The sequence below is a fragment of the Megascapheus bottae genome, chromosome 21 (genome assembly GCF_031878675.1).
Source record: "Megascapheus bottae isolate mThoBot1 chromosome 21, mThoBot2.hap1, whole genome shotgun sequence".
Lineage (NCBI taxonomy): Eukaryota > Metazoa > Chordata > Mammalia > Rodentia > Geomyidae > Megascapheus > Megascapheus bottae.
This window is the reverse complement of record NC_143529.1, coordinates 9,964,491-9,978,485: the sequence shown is the minus strand read 5'-3', so window position 1 is coordinate 9,978,485 and position 13,995 is coordinate 9,964,491. Positions and strand designations below refer to the sequence as shown.

General features: G+C 38.1%; 1 protein-coding gene across 1 annotated transcript; it reads right to left on the bottom strand.

Annotated features, from left to right (window-relative positions):
* Window positions 1–4,610: 4,610 nt before the first annotated feature.
* On the bottom strand, window positions 4,611–13,988 carry Maip1 (matrix AAA peptidase interacting protein 1). Its single transcript, XM_090354354.1, has 5 exons — window positions 13,538–13,988; window positions 10,027–10,098; window positions 9,396–9,522; window positions 7,448–7,595; window positions 4,611–4,829 (listed from the first exon to the last, which is right to left on the bottom strand). Exons 1-5 carry the CDS (start codon window positions 13,985–13,987, stop codon window positions 4,751–4,753), a joined length of 876 nt encoding a protein of 291 aa, XP_090210480.1. The 5' UTR covers window position 13,988; the 3' UTR covers window positions 4,611–4,750.
* Between the last annotated feature and the right edge of the window lie 7 nt (window positions 13,989–13,995).

Here is a 13,995-nt window from a genome sequence, read left to right as displayed (position 1 = left end):
TGCCAGAGAACATAAGAATGCTCAAAAGATCAGCATCAGGCCATATTAGTCTTTAGTCTGTCATGTGGGCTCTCACTGACAGAAATGGGACGTAAGGGAAGGTATTTAAGCATTAACAAGTATAACTGCAATTGATACTAATTACATAAAAGTTACTACCCAATTTCTATATAAGGAACACAAATAATCTAACAGATAATCTAATCAAGATAGCTTTAACAAACTTGCAGGTCCCAGAAATGAAGCTATGATGAAATAACGAAGCACATTAAGAGGAGGGCTTCCTGTATGTCTACCATGTCTGCTCTAGATGCCTCAAATGTACTAAGTCACTCAGAAAGAATGAGCATGTTCAAAAATTTTTTAAAGGACTAGAGATGTAATAATAAACATAATGCAAAAAATTGGATGACTTTTTCTGGGTGTGAAGTTCTTGGGACTTCAACTCAGAGCCTAGGCTTTTATGGCCATCACTAGTAACTCTACCACTTGAGTCACAGCTCTACTCCCTCTCTTCCTTTGGGATTAATTGGAGATAAAAGTCTCACAGACTTTCTTTCCAAGGGCTGACCTCAGATCTCAGCCTCCCGAGTAGCTAGGATGACAGGTGTGAACCATTAGTGCAGCGCCTGGTTTTGAATGCGTCTTAAAGTCACTTAAAGACAATTGGTGGACATTTAAGTATAGATTAATGTTAACGACATTATGGTTTTATGGTTCCCAACAGATTCATTTGTAAAACAAATGAAGTTGTGAAATTTTGAGGTTTTTATGCTGCAATAAATAACTGGGACACTTTTGGACATGTAAGACATAATAAATATTTAATTTTAACCTCTGTTTGGGGAATAGCTTTTGCCATAATGACTTCCAGTAGTACCCCAAAATATAATGAAGTTTAATGGGAACTAACAGCTTTTCCAAACGTGATATTTCAATCCATGAAGCCATTACTGTTACTCACTTTGGCCAATCTTCCACAGTGGAAGTCCTTGCAGGTAAGTTTGTGCCTTTTAACATTGAGGATTTCTCAACCAAGAATGTCTCTCAAGCTAATCTTGCTTATTACTTTCTGTACATACCTGGAAATGATTCCAAAGACTGGTACCTTTTAAAAGTATCACATAAAACTCCTGCAATGTGGGCATTAGTTATTTCTTCCTTACAGCTTTACTGAAGTATAATAAAGAAAAAATCCAACTACATTAAACTATACATTGACCGTGTATTTTTTTGTTGTTGTTTTTTGCCAGTCCTAGGGGCTTGAGCTCAGGACCTGACTACTGTCTTTGGACTTTCTCAAGGCTAGAGCTCTACCACTTGAGCCACAGCACCACTTTCAGCTTTTTCTGTGTGCATGGTACCGAGGGATCGAACCCATGTCTTCGTGCATGCTAGATAAGCACTCTACCACTAGGCCAAACTCCTGGCCCCTGACCATGTATTTTTTAAAAAGCCTTTGGTGATACATCTTAACATTCATATTGTGGTAATTTAATTGACTTTTTCTTTTTGTTTGGTGGGACTGGGAATTGACCTTAGGACTTCATGTGTGCTAAGAAAGCACTCTAAAATGGAGCCAATTCTCTAGTCCAACTGGCTACATTTATGTTTTTTGTAATGTATGTAGTATATTATCCATTTTATCTAAGATGGATCCATCTAAGATTAGATGAATTACATGAAGATTATTTGATTTTTATATGGACTAGATTAGTCTTTTTATAATTTATAAAAATAGAAGTGACCACAAGCATGGCTTAGTGGTAGAATGCCTGCCTAACATGCATGAAGACCTGGTTCAATTCCTCAGTACCACATACACAGAAAAAGCTGGAAGTGGTGCTGTGACTCAAATGATAGCGCAGCTAGCCTTAAAGAAAGCCCAAGGATAGTGCCCTGGTCCTGAGTTCAAGCACTAGGACTGGTATTTCAGCTATTCTGCAGTTTACTTTTCTTGCAAAATATCTTCTTACTATGAACTTTAAGTATAATTTATATATAACACAAATAATTAGTGTAACAAAACACTATTGTAAGTCTACAAAATGATGAGTCACAGTCGTACAGACATATAACAATGATCAAGGTATGCACAATTTCTATTACTCTTAAAACTTCATTTGTGCATGTTGAAACTGAAAACCTCCTTTTTCACATCTATCTTTCCCCACCCTCCTTCCACTCATTAATTTTGTCATTATAGGCTAGCATTAACATCTTCTAAAATTTTGCAGACCTAAAATTATACAGTGATGTACTTAGTCTTTATCTGGCTTTGTCATTCACTTATAGACCTTTCCATCTACTGAAACATCTCTGGGTTTTCCAATTATTAAGAAAAATGCTGGTTTGAGAGCGTAGCCTAGTGCTCACCTAGCATGCACAAAACTCTGAGTTTAATTCCTCAGTATCACATAAGACAGAAAAAGCCACAAGTGTAGCTGTGACTTACGTGGCAGAGCGCTAGCCTTGAGCAAAATGTATCCAAAGCCAGTGCCGAGGCCGAGTTTGAGGCCCAGAACTGGCCAAAAAAAAAAAAAAAAAGAGAAAATACTGCTAAGAACATACATTCTATATATACAGCATCATGTAGATATTTCCTCCAAATATCTAGGAATGAAGTTGGTGGAGCCAATGATAAATACATATTTAACTATATAATAATGGAATGATTTTGCATGCCTACTAGCATTGTATGTGAGTTCCACTTTATCTCTTTTACTAACATTTGGAATTGGCATAGCAATGATTAGTATATGGATTGAAATCTTTAAATCATTATTGAAATCTTGAAATCTTCATTATGAAATGCTAAGGCCCTGGATGAAATGATTAGGGTGGAGTCCTTTTGACCAAATCCCGATAGCTTCGTAAGTGATCAAATACTCACATACACACAGGAGGTATCTTTTGGCTCATGAAGCCCTAACAAGAAGCCATCACCAGTTGTAGCCCCACAGAGTTGGGCCAACAGAACTGAGCCAAAATAAACTTTTTCTTGACAATTCAGCCAGCCTGTAGTCATATGAGCAACAGAAAACAGACTAATGCAGCAGTTGTTATTTAAGCCATTCCAGGGAGTTCACAGTGATCTCTTGTGTTTTTTCTGCTTAGTTTTCTAATGGTTAGGGGTATTGGGCATACTTGCCAACATGAATTACTTTTTTTATTTTTTAAATGAATTACCTTTTATAAAAGAATCTATTCAAATCTTTTACAAGTGCTAATTCTTTGTCAGATATGTATCTTATAAATATAATACATTCTCTTCTCTTCCAGCCTGTGAACTGCTGTTTTCTTCTTTTACTGGTGTTTCAAAGAGCAATTTTAACAAGTTCTAGTTCAGCAAATTCTTTCACGATTCATATTTTATATGTTCTAAGAACATATAAGATGGTAATTTGTCCCATTTCCTTCTAGAATTTCTAGCTTTAGTTTTTAAGTCTATGATCCATTTCATATTCTGAATTTGTGATGTGAGACAAAAGAGTTGAAGTTAATTTCCTGTATAAATTTAATCAATTTGTTAAAAAAAGGGGGGGGAGGAGTCAGAGTTTGAGCTAGTGGTAGAGTACTTGCCTAGCATGCATAAAGAACTGGGCTCAATTCCTTGGTACCACATACAAATTAAAAACTGGAAGTGGTGCTAGAGTGTTAGCTTGGAGAAAGCTCAAGGACAGTGGTCAGGCAGAGTTCAAACCCCAGGACGGGCAAAAACAAAAACAAAAACAAAAACCCCACTACTTTTCCTCTTTGAAACTTTGTTCTTTTGTCAAAAATCAGTTGTCTACATCTGCATGGGCAAATTGTGAACTCCATCCTCTACATTTGTCTTTAGCAATTCTCATGAAACATGTCTCTTAGAAACAAACTCATATTTTCTGACCATCTGTCACTTTCAGTTCTGAAGAGAATTTTTCCTTGAAGGTAGACTTCTAGGTCAACAAGTTGCATATAAGGTTGTCATGCCAGGTTCTTTTACTTGCAATTTAAGAAAATGGGAGTCATTCTTATCTTGGCTTCTCTATATGGAATTCTTGTTTTAATTATTTCTATTTCAGTTGTGTTTACAAATTTTCTGATTCCAGCCATTTCATTATGTTGATGAGATCTTTATATGTAACTATACTTGTTGAATTTTGTGAATCTGTGATAGTTTTCATTAGTTCAAAAAAACTCCAGGAATTAAAGCCAAAACCAAAACCAAAACTTAGTGTATTTGCATCCCTACTCCAAGTTCTAGAACTCAAAATACAAGTATATTATCTTATTATAGGAACTGGGACATTGTTGTTTGGGGGTTTTGAAAGTTATTTTTTCCGTACTCAAAGGCTAATCTATGATTATTCTATGCATTTCTTCTAGCCAATGACCAACAACTGCCAAGCTGTTGTGACTTTTAAAAATAATCTTATCTTAATCATATAAATGTGTTAGCCATAATAATATTTAAGGACTAGTTAGAGATATACAAGTAATTTCAACATATTATGATGTCTACAAACTTTGTATGTATACACAAATCACTGGAGAATATGACACCAATATGATAGTGGGATTTTTTTGTTTTGTTTGACTTTGACCTCTTTTAAAGAACACCAATAATCTATGGAAAATGCTTTATTGTATCATGCCAATATACTACAAGGAGTATTTCAAAATAATACAAAAGTAATCCATAGACTTGATTAAGTAAAAATCAAATGATTCAAAAGTTTTTCTTCCTTAGATTTTTTTCCAAGAAAGATTATTCTAGTAACTTTGAATGTTCAATCCGTGCAATGATCCAATCAGGCTTTACTCCTTGTGTAAATTCCCTCTGAAATCTAGGAAAGATATTATAAAAATGTAAATCTTACATCAGCTTAAATACTTCTTCAATAACTATATAATTGCAAATGAGTATTACAAGCTGTTTTTAAACAAGAAACTAGTTTAATACTAATGGAAAATAAATTTAAAACAACAAAGTTTATCCTGCCAAAAACAGTACCTTAAAAATTGAAGTATACTCTATAGATATGTTTTATGTCATAAATTAATATGTATCTATGATATACAAACCCTTAACCTAATTTTGATTATGTTCTAAAAACTAAGTGCCAGTGATTGTATATAGATTCCCTTCTTGAGCACTTGTTTGTTAAACATGTCATTTGAAATATGAAGTAAAAATCAATAAAAAAATGAATAAAAATAAAGTAATTATTAAAGCAAGATGTTGTTTTACATTCAACATCTGCCAGCTCTGGGAAGAAGCTAGGATATTAGTCTATCTATACTAACTAAACATGCTTCTAGTACAAATAGAAATAAACTAGATTCTGGCAATACAAAAAGCATTTCGCTATTTCATAAATATACCATAGGAAAAGCTGTTTCTCAAATAACATTGCTATAGTTACCAATTTAGGAATAAATGAAGTTTGGTTTATATGCTACTAAATCAATCTTCAATATATAAGTGCTTTTGAGCTTCTTATAAGAAACCTCAGGGAAGCTGAGCACGGTGGCTCATGCCTATAATCCTGGCTACTTAGGAAGCTGAGATCTGAGGATGGTGGTTCAAAGTCAGCCCAGACACTAAAAGCCCTAAAGACTCTTATCATTAATTTCTAGAAAACGGGAAGGGGAAAAGGGGCTATGCCTCAAGAGGTAGGGTTGCAGCTTCTGGGGGCGGGGGGAGGAAGGGAGTAATAAAAGAAATCTCAGGAAAGACAAAAGTTTAGTAATTACTAATGAAAGATGCCCGCGTCCCACCTTTTTGTGTGGGACTTGAACTCTGGGCCTGGGAGCTGTCTCTAAGCTCTTCAGCTCAAGCAAGGTTACCGTCCTACCCCTTGAGCTTCAGTGACACTTCCCATTTTCTAGTGGTTAATTGGAGATTAGAGTCTCTTGGCCTTTAGTGCCTGGGGCTGGCTTTGAACCGATCCTCAGATCTCAGCCCCTGAGTAGCTAGGATTACAGGCATGAGCTACTGCACCAGGCTAAAAGATGCCTTTTTTTGGTTGGTTTTGGTGGGTCATGGGGCTTGGGGCTTGAACTCTGGGCCTGGGAGATGTCCCTGAGCTCTTCAGCTCAAGGCTACAGCCCTACCCCTGGGCCAAGGCGTTGTCCCTGAGCTCTTCAGCTCAAGGCTACTGCTCTACCCTTAAGCTAAGTCCCACTTCTCATTTTCTAGAGATAAGAGTCTTGGGTCCTTTTGTGCCAGGGCTGGCTTTGAACCTTGATCCTCAGATCTCTGCCTCCTGAGTAGCTAGGATAACAGGTGTGAGCCACTGGCGCTGGTTGAAAGATGCCTTTATAAAGAGAAAACTTGGTAGATGTAAGCTATTTAAATATATAGAATATTATGAATAATAATCAAGTATTTAAAAATACTTTTCAAGAGAAGTGAAAAATAAGGATTATATATATAATCCATATATAACAGTGAAATAAAATACATTTTCTTTCTTCGAACATAGAATTTATTCATTATCTGAAAGCAATCTGTAAAACTTAGGCAAAACAACAGCATTGTCTTTAAAGTATTACTATACCTCTATTGATTTGTCAAGTTGTATGCTGTTTCAAATTTTATTAGTACAAAAACAATAAAATTACTGCTTTAAACACTTTGCATGTTCCAGCAGAAATGTACTCAGTACCTTACAAGTGTAACTGTAAGGCCTCTATACATCACCCTGACAATAAAATTTTAAATACATATATTTTGCTAATTTCCTACTAGAAATATCCCCTAAAGGAAAGAATTCCTTTAGTTTTGTATCTGTACTTAGCATAGGTGACTCATAAATGTCTAGTCGTGAATTGTTAACATGCCAGTTTTGGCTGATTTTATTTTCCAAAGATGGCTGCAAACATCATGTCCATCTCACATGCTCTTCTGTAATCTGGACATAATGACGGTTACTCCAAGAAGTGGTGGGTCTCTCACAGCCTTTAAATTTCATAGATCCTGTGACTACTATGATGGAAAAACCTTCTATAAGCCCAAATTACAGAGAGAGACCTGGAGAATGATAGGTTGTGGTGATGCCAAGAAACACCAAAGTGCCACACAGGAGAAGGCACTGTGGAAATGAACCCTCGTGTCATCCCAGTGGATGGCAAGTGGATGGAGAGAAACCCACAGGTGAGCTTTCCACAATTCCTTAGCAGTGAAATCACAGGTAACATAAATGTCTGTTGGAAGCCACCTGTGGTTTGTTTCATAGTAGTAGATAGCTGAAGCACTGTTTAATTAATCAGCAGTAGTACTTCTAATTTTTTGAAAAGCTTCATGTTAAAATCACATCCAGTGTGTCTTTATGTCCTTTTTGTCTTTTTAAATGTGTCAAATTTTAATACTTCTTGTCCCCAAACTCCCTTTAGATTTTATATTTTCACACTGCCTTCCACATTCCAGGGAAAAGAAAGAATGATGCATGATCACACTTACTCATAGCTTGCACTAAGAAGTTGTTTCGTTTCCACATTATGATTTCCCAACTTAACCTGGAATATATTGGTTCCCCTTAAAGTTTCACTGGGTATTTTGGCACTCGTTAGATACCAAAAGCACATCAAGATGTTAACAAACTTCCTTCCTTAGAGAAAAACACACACACACAAACATATACAAATCACAGTAATCTATTATCCATATATCCACAACAGGCAACAACAAAATACTTAAAATATCAAATTGTACATGATCTGGTGAAAGTAGTATTAATAGGAAATTAATAAAATAGTAATGCTCTTTATTTCTAGAAAATTGTCTTAGAGTTTATTTCCTCTTCTGTATATCCCACTAGAATAAAGTTACTATATTTTGAGTATACTTCACTAAGTGTACTGTATGGATTATTCTCAATTTCTAGAGGGGAGAGGGAGGGGGTCATGAGGCTTGAACTCTGCCTGGGCACTGTTCCTGAGCTCTTCAGCTCAAGGCTACTGCCCTACCCGTGAGCCAAGCCCCACTTCCGGTTTTCTAGAGGTTAACTGGAGATACGAATCTCAGGTCCTATTGTGCCTGGGCTGGCTTTGAACCTTGATCCTCAGATCTCAGCCTCCTGAGTAGCTAAGGTTACAGGTATGAGCCACCGCACCAGGCTTCAATTTCTAGCATTTAAAAAAATTGTAATAGTCCGGGGCCGGGAGTTTGGCTTAGTGGTAGAGTGCTTGCCTACCATGCACGAAGACCCGGATTCGATTCCTTGGTACCACATACATAGAAAAAAGCCGGAAGTGGTGCTGAGGCTCAAGTGGTAGAGCTCTAGCCTTGAGAAAGTCCAAGGACAGTGCTCAGGCCCTAAGCTCAAGCCCAGGACTGGCTAAAAAAAAAAAAATTATAATAGTCCTATAGCAGATATCTGTTGTCAACATAAAATGGGAGGGGCTGCTAAGTAATTAGCTGCATCAAAGAATAAAGGCTTTTTTTTTCCTTTTTGGGAGGGGTATTGAACTTAGAGCTTGTTGAGTAGGCACTCTGTCATCTGAGCCATGCCTCCAGCTTTATGATCTCATTTTATGCCTAGGTCATCGGGGCTGAGATCACCCTATTCGTGCTTCTCCATGTTTTAGGGATGACAGATATGCCATGTCATCAGCCACTGGTAGCTAGGACAGCAGATACATTATTGTGTCAAGCAGTGGTTCAGATAGAATCTAGAACAGGGGCTGGTCTCAAACTGAGTTTCCTTCCTCTCCCAAGTAGCTAGGATAGGCTGGAGCCACTATAATAGTCTAGGCATCATCTTTTGTAGCCTAATTTTTTCTACCACACTTGGCAATTTGCACCATATGGTGTATAATAATAAGTAACCACATTGCTAACATGAAATCTGGAATACCAGAGGAGAAAACACTCATAAATATTTAATAAGGTGCACAAAATTTTTCTATTAAGAATTCTCTACCATTACTATCTTGGGAAATATATGAATTAAGGCTAGATTTCCTATGTGCGTGGCATATAATATATATCCAAATATGTAAAAGAATTAATCCATCAATGAATTGTAAGGACTGCTACTTTGAAAATGTATAGATTGGACAAAGAAAAGAACCAGATAACCATTAAACTTGCCTTTCAACTGTTTTCACTATTCTCAGTCTGGAGTTTTATAGTTAATCTGTTTCTCCTATCAGTCTGAGACTACTTTGGTTTAACAATTTGTTCTGAACAGACCATTTTATCAATCTAAGTGATAATTTTCTTTGATAAGTATTAAATAGTAGTACCAAAATATCTAAAAGGAAAGAGTTAGAAATATCTCAGCTCTTCGAGAACAATGAAAATCTTTTCATTGATATCCACTAGTGCAGACAAAACTCTTCTTATTTTTGGTCACTACTTTGGCTTAACTGGACAATTGTGCATGTTGCTTATGCTCCAGCATTACCTTTTTCATCATAGTAAATGGAGATATCTCCTGTTGATGTATAAACAATTTCATTTATGTCAGCAGCAAGAGCATTTTTATGGTTATCAGGTAATGAGGTAACCTTTTCTTTCAGTATCTGTAACACCTAAGTTTGGGGGAAAAAAAGCAAACCATTAGTTCACCAATTAAGTTTTGGAAAGTATTTCAAAAAGTGATCTTTACTGTGGAATGAATTTTTCTATGTTCAAATTAAATACTATGTCTACTAATCCTCAAAGAATTTAAGTAAAGGCATACAGATATTCAAGTAGGTAATTCCTAGCAGAAAATTACAAAAACAGAAACTGAAAGACAATACCATTACTTATTTATGCCCTTCTGAGCAGGAATGATTCCAGCTTTTATAACAAGATGGATTCTACTTGATTGCCAGCACACACTGTATTTTTGTTTTTTTTTTTAACTGTATTTTTTTTTTCCCCCTTTGGTACTAGAGATTGAACCTAGGACTTTGCACTTGCTAGGCAAGGACTTTGCTACTGAGCTACATTCCAGCCCTACACACACAGAATTTTTAAGCATAATGTGTACCGTTCTATTACAAGAGAATCATACATTTACTTTTAAGAAAAATTAAAAGCATACTTACCTCTTTGGCAACAAATTCTTCCAATAGATCAAATTTACACTGTGATAACAACTTGGATACATGTGCAAAAGCCTTAAAAAATGAGAGTAACAATTATTATTTCAGAGTATACATTACTATACAGTCTTATATGGCTAAGTGTAACAGACTCTCCGGTAGCAAAGGTGATATGTCAAATACCAATTTAACAATGTTAAGCATGGCACCTTCAAAAGTTGGCTGACTTTTCTTAAGAGGCATTCCTACATATATAGTAGGGATACATCACCTAAGTAGTTATATACCACTCTCAAGATCCAAGAAATGAGAGTGTATGCCTCAAAAAAACACTCATATGGGGCTGGGAGTTTGGCCTAGTGGTATAGTGCTTGCCTAGCGTGCACAAAGACCAGGGTTCAATTCCTTGGTACCATATACATAGAAAAAAAAGAAATGGTGCTGAGGCTCAAGTGGTAGAGCTCTAGCCTTGAGAAAGTCCAAGGACAGTACTCAGGCCTTGAGCTCAAGCCCAGGACTGGCAAAACAAAAACAAAAACAAACACTCATATATATTCTATTTAATGATAAGGTAAATAACTAATGGCAATTATAGAAAGGTACTTCAAGTTTTGTTGTTGGTTTGTTTTGAAGCCAATCCTATGGCTTGAACTTTGCGTCTAGGTGCTGTCCCTGAGCTTCTTTTGCTCAAGGTTAGCCTACCCCTCTACCACTAGAGCCACAAGACCACTTCAGGCTTTCGGGGGGTGGGGGGGTTAAGATTTTGGTAATTCCAGATAAGAGTTTCATGAACTTTCCTTCCCAAGCTGACTTCAACCCTCAATCCTCAGATCTCAGCCTCCTGAGTAGCTAGGATCACAGGTGTGAGCCACAAACACCTAGCCTACAAGCTACTTCTTAATCACACTGATAGTACTTTGAGCCAGTGCAGTGGCTCATGCCTGTAATCCTAGCCACTCATGAGGCTGAGATCTGAGGATCAAGGTTCAGAGCCAGCCAGAGCACCAAAGGACCTGAGACTCTTATCTCCAATTAACTTCTGGAAAATGGGAAGTGGGGCTTGACTCAAGGATTGGGTGGTGGCCTTGAGCTGTAGAGCTCAGGGACAATGCCCAGGCTCAAGGGTAGGGCAGTAGCCAAGAGGTGAAGAGCTCAGGGGCAGTGCCCAGGCTGAGAATAAGCCACATGACCACAAAAAAAGAAAAAGAAAAAAAGCTAGTACTTTGAAAGAAGGACATTTTAGACTGTTCTGGATTGCAGTTTAAACTTCATTAATGGAGATAAAGTAGGTTTTGGAAAGTGGGAAAAGAAAGAACAAATTTATAGACTACAACAGTGGATCTGAAACTCGAAGTAATGGTGCAATTTTCCACATTCCTAGTATTGAGAAACAAAACTTAAATTTTTTCTCTTTTTCTCTTCCATGGGTTTTCAGTCTACTTTGGGAAAGACACAAGAGACAAGTTCAAGAATTATGACAGGATAAAGAGAGGACAATGACTTGGAAAGACAGAAAGGAGCTATCCAATCTAGAAGAGCCAGAAAGGGCTTCCTAAAAGGATGAACAACTCTGTGAAATTTTAAGAACTGGCAGGAGAAAGAAGACAGGTGTGTGACACAGAGGACACTGCATAATTGTTATGAGCTACATCGTGTCACTCATGATGTTAAAGCACTATAATGAACTGTGACTGTATTTGGAGACAGGGTCATCAAAGAAGTGATTAGGTTAAAATGAGGTCTTTAAGAACTGTAATACAACCTCTGTCCTTATAAGAGAAAGAAGTGTGAACAAAGAAGTGAACAAAGTGTGAAAAAGAGGTGCGAGGGAACCCTAATAAATGCAGAAGACCGACCATGGGAGAGTAGAAACAAAGACACTCATCTGAAGGACAAGGAAAGAAGCCCTGGGAAAACCCAGTCCTCTGGATCCCTGGTAGTTTACAATGTGTGGTACTCTGCTGTAACAAACCTAGAAAACTAATACAGTAACAGAGAAAAGACATGCATCCAAATGTTTTTAGGACTCTATTCAGGATCCAGGGATACTGTATTTTGCCAAGCTCTCATGTGAAAGGTGATAATTTGGGTAAAAGAAATGACTGAGTTTCATATTGGAACCTTGCCATCAGACTCTTAATTTTTGTGATCAAGATAATACCTAGAAAAATTATTCTAAGATGTAATAATGAACAATTATAAGGCTGTCTTTAGAAGGTCTTGATAACATGTGGGTCTTCTAGAAGCTTTTAGAAAATATCTTCTTTCTGGGACTGGGAATTTGGCCTAGTGGTAGAGTGCTTGCCTAGCATGCATGAAGACCTGGTTTGATTCCTCAGTACCACATACTTAGAAAAGGCCAGAAATGGTGCTGTGGCTCAAGTGGTAGAGCTCTAGCGTTGAGAAAGCCCAAGGACAGTACTCAGGCACTGAGTTCAAACCCCAAGACTAGCCAAAAAAAAAAAAAAAATCCTCTTTTGTAGAAAAGGTAAAAAGGTACAAAAAAGATGTCAAAAGCAAACAACTGTTTCACGACTGTCCTTTTATGAGAACATACATGTTGTTTTGGGTGTTGAAGAACTGTTTTGTTTGATCTGACTGGTATGCTCAGGAACTATAGATTTATAGGAATTATCAAATATTCTCCATAGCTGAACCAGATATTCCTTTGTGGAAATTAGAATAGTTAAATGAACAAAAAAATGACAGAGCAAAAAGTGAACACAAACTGTATGACAGTAGAAAGTTCAAACCGCTAGCAGCTAGGATCAGAGTGATTGCAAAAGTGTCCAAACTTCCTCTATGTGCTCAGAAGCAAAAGGATGCTGGCCTGACTATTGCTCATGAGAGGAAGACGACTTTCATACACACACATGAGCTGGTAGTTATATATGTATTATGAGATGCAGAGACTGACATGGTCATTAGAGGACATTGTAGAAAGGTAAGGTCATACCAATTTACCACGGCATGTACAACTGACATGGAGAACTAACATTTGCAGAGAGGTTTATCCCTGCATTATAAGGCTGAATTAGGTATATTAATCAAGCTTGGTGTTTGTGATTTAACTTTGTTAAAAATATAGCAACACATATAAAGTAGTTAAGAGTTGACCTGGAAGCGGAGCTAATACTGATTACATAAAGCTGAAAACACTCCATTTATAACTGACAGATTGGGATATTAAAGTGTCGACCAGTCATTTTTTTCCTTCCTATTTTTGCAGGTTTGAGAAATCACGGCCACAAGGAAAGGGAAAAGGCCCAACCGTTTTAAAGTAGCAGAAATGAATGTCTTTCTGCCTGACTCTTCACTCTGATGTCTCAATGGATCCCCCTCAGTTGGCCACGACGATGCTAACACACCCAGAAGCTTGCTTTTAGAAGTGACTGGAGGACACGGTATACAGTTTAACTGCCAACGGTTTGGGTGACTTAGATCACCCCTACAACACTTCTGACAAAACCGAATGCCTCAGGGGCAGTCGAGTCAGCTAGGGAAGCGAACAAACCTGCTTCGCCCCCAGAGAGAACTCGGCGATTGTGAATTCCCTGTCGAAATAGGCCCAGATAAGGAAGGCGTAAATTCGAGTCCGGACCCAGTTGATGGGGCTGGAAAATCCCAGAACGATTATCTTGGTTTTCTGGCGTGGCTGGGGCTGCTCCTCGGTGCTGTAGCTGCGCGAGGGACGAGCGGGAAAAGCGGCGAGGGCTGCGGGAAGAGCAGGGGTGCTGAGCAGAGGCCGACGGGGACGCGGGGCGGGAGGCACTGGGGCCGCCAAGGCCCACGCACAGCGAGGAAACGGAGCCGCTCCTGATCCGAGGAGGCGGCGACACAAGCAGCAAAATCCGATCCAAGACAGTCTCACCTCGGTCCCCCTGGGAGCTCGCGGTTGCGCGGCTCCGTCAGGCAGAGACCGGGAGAAGAGCGAACGGGCAGACAGCCGGGCGGCCAGCGCCATGTTTGTGA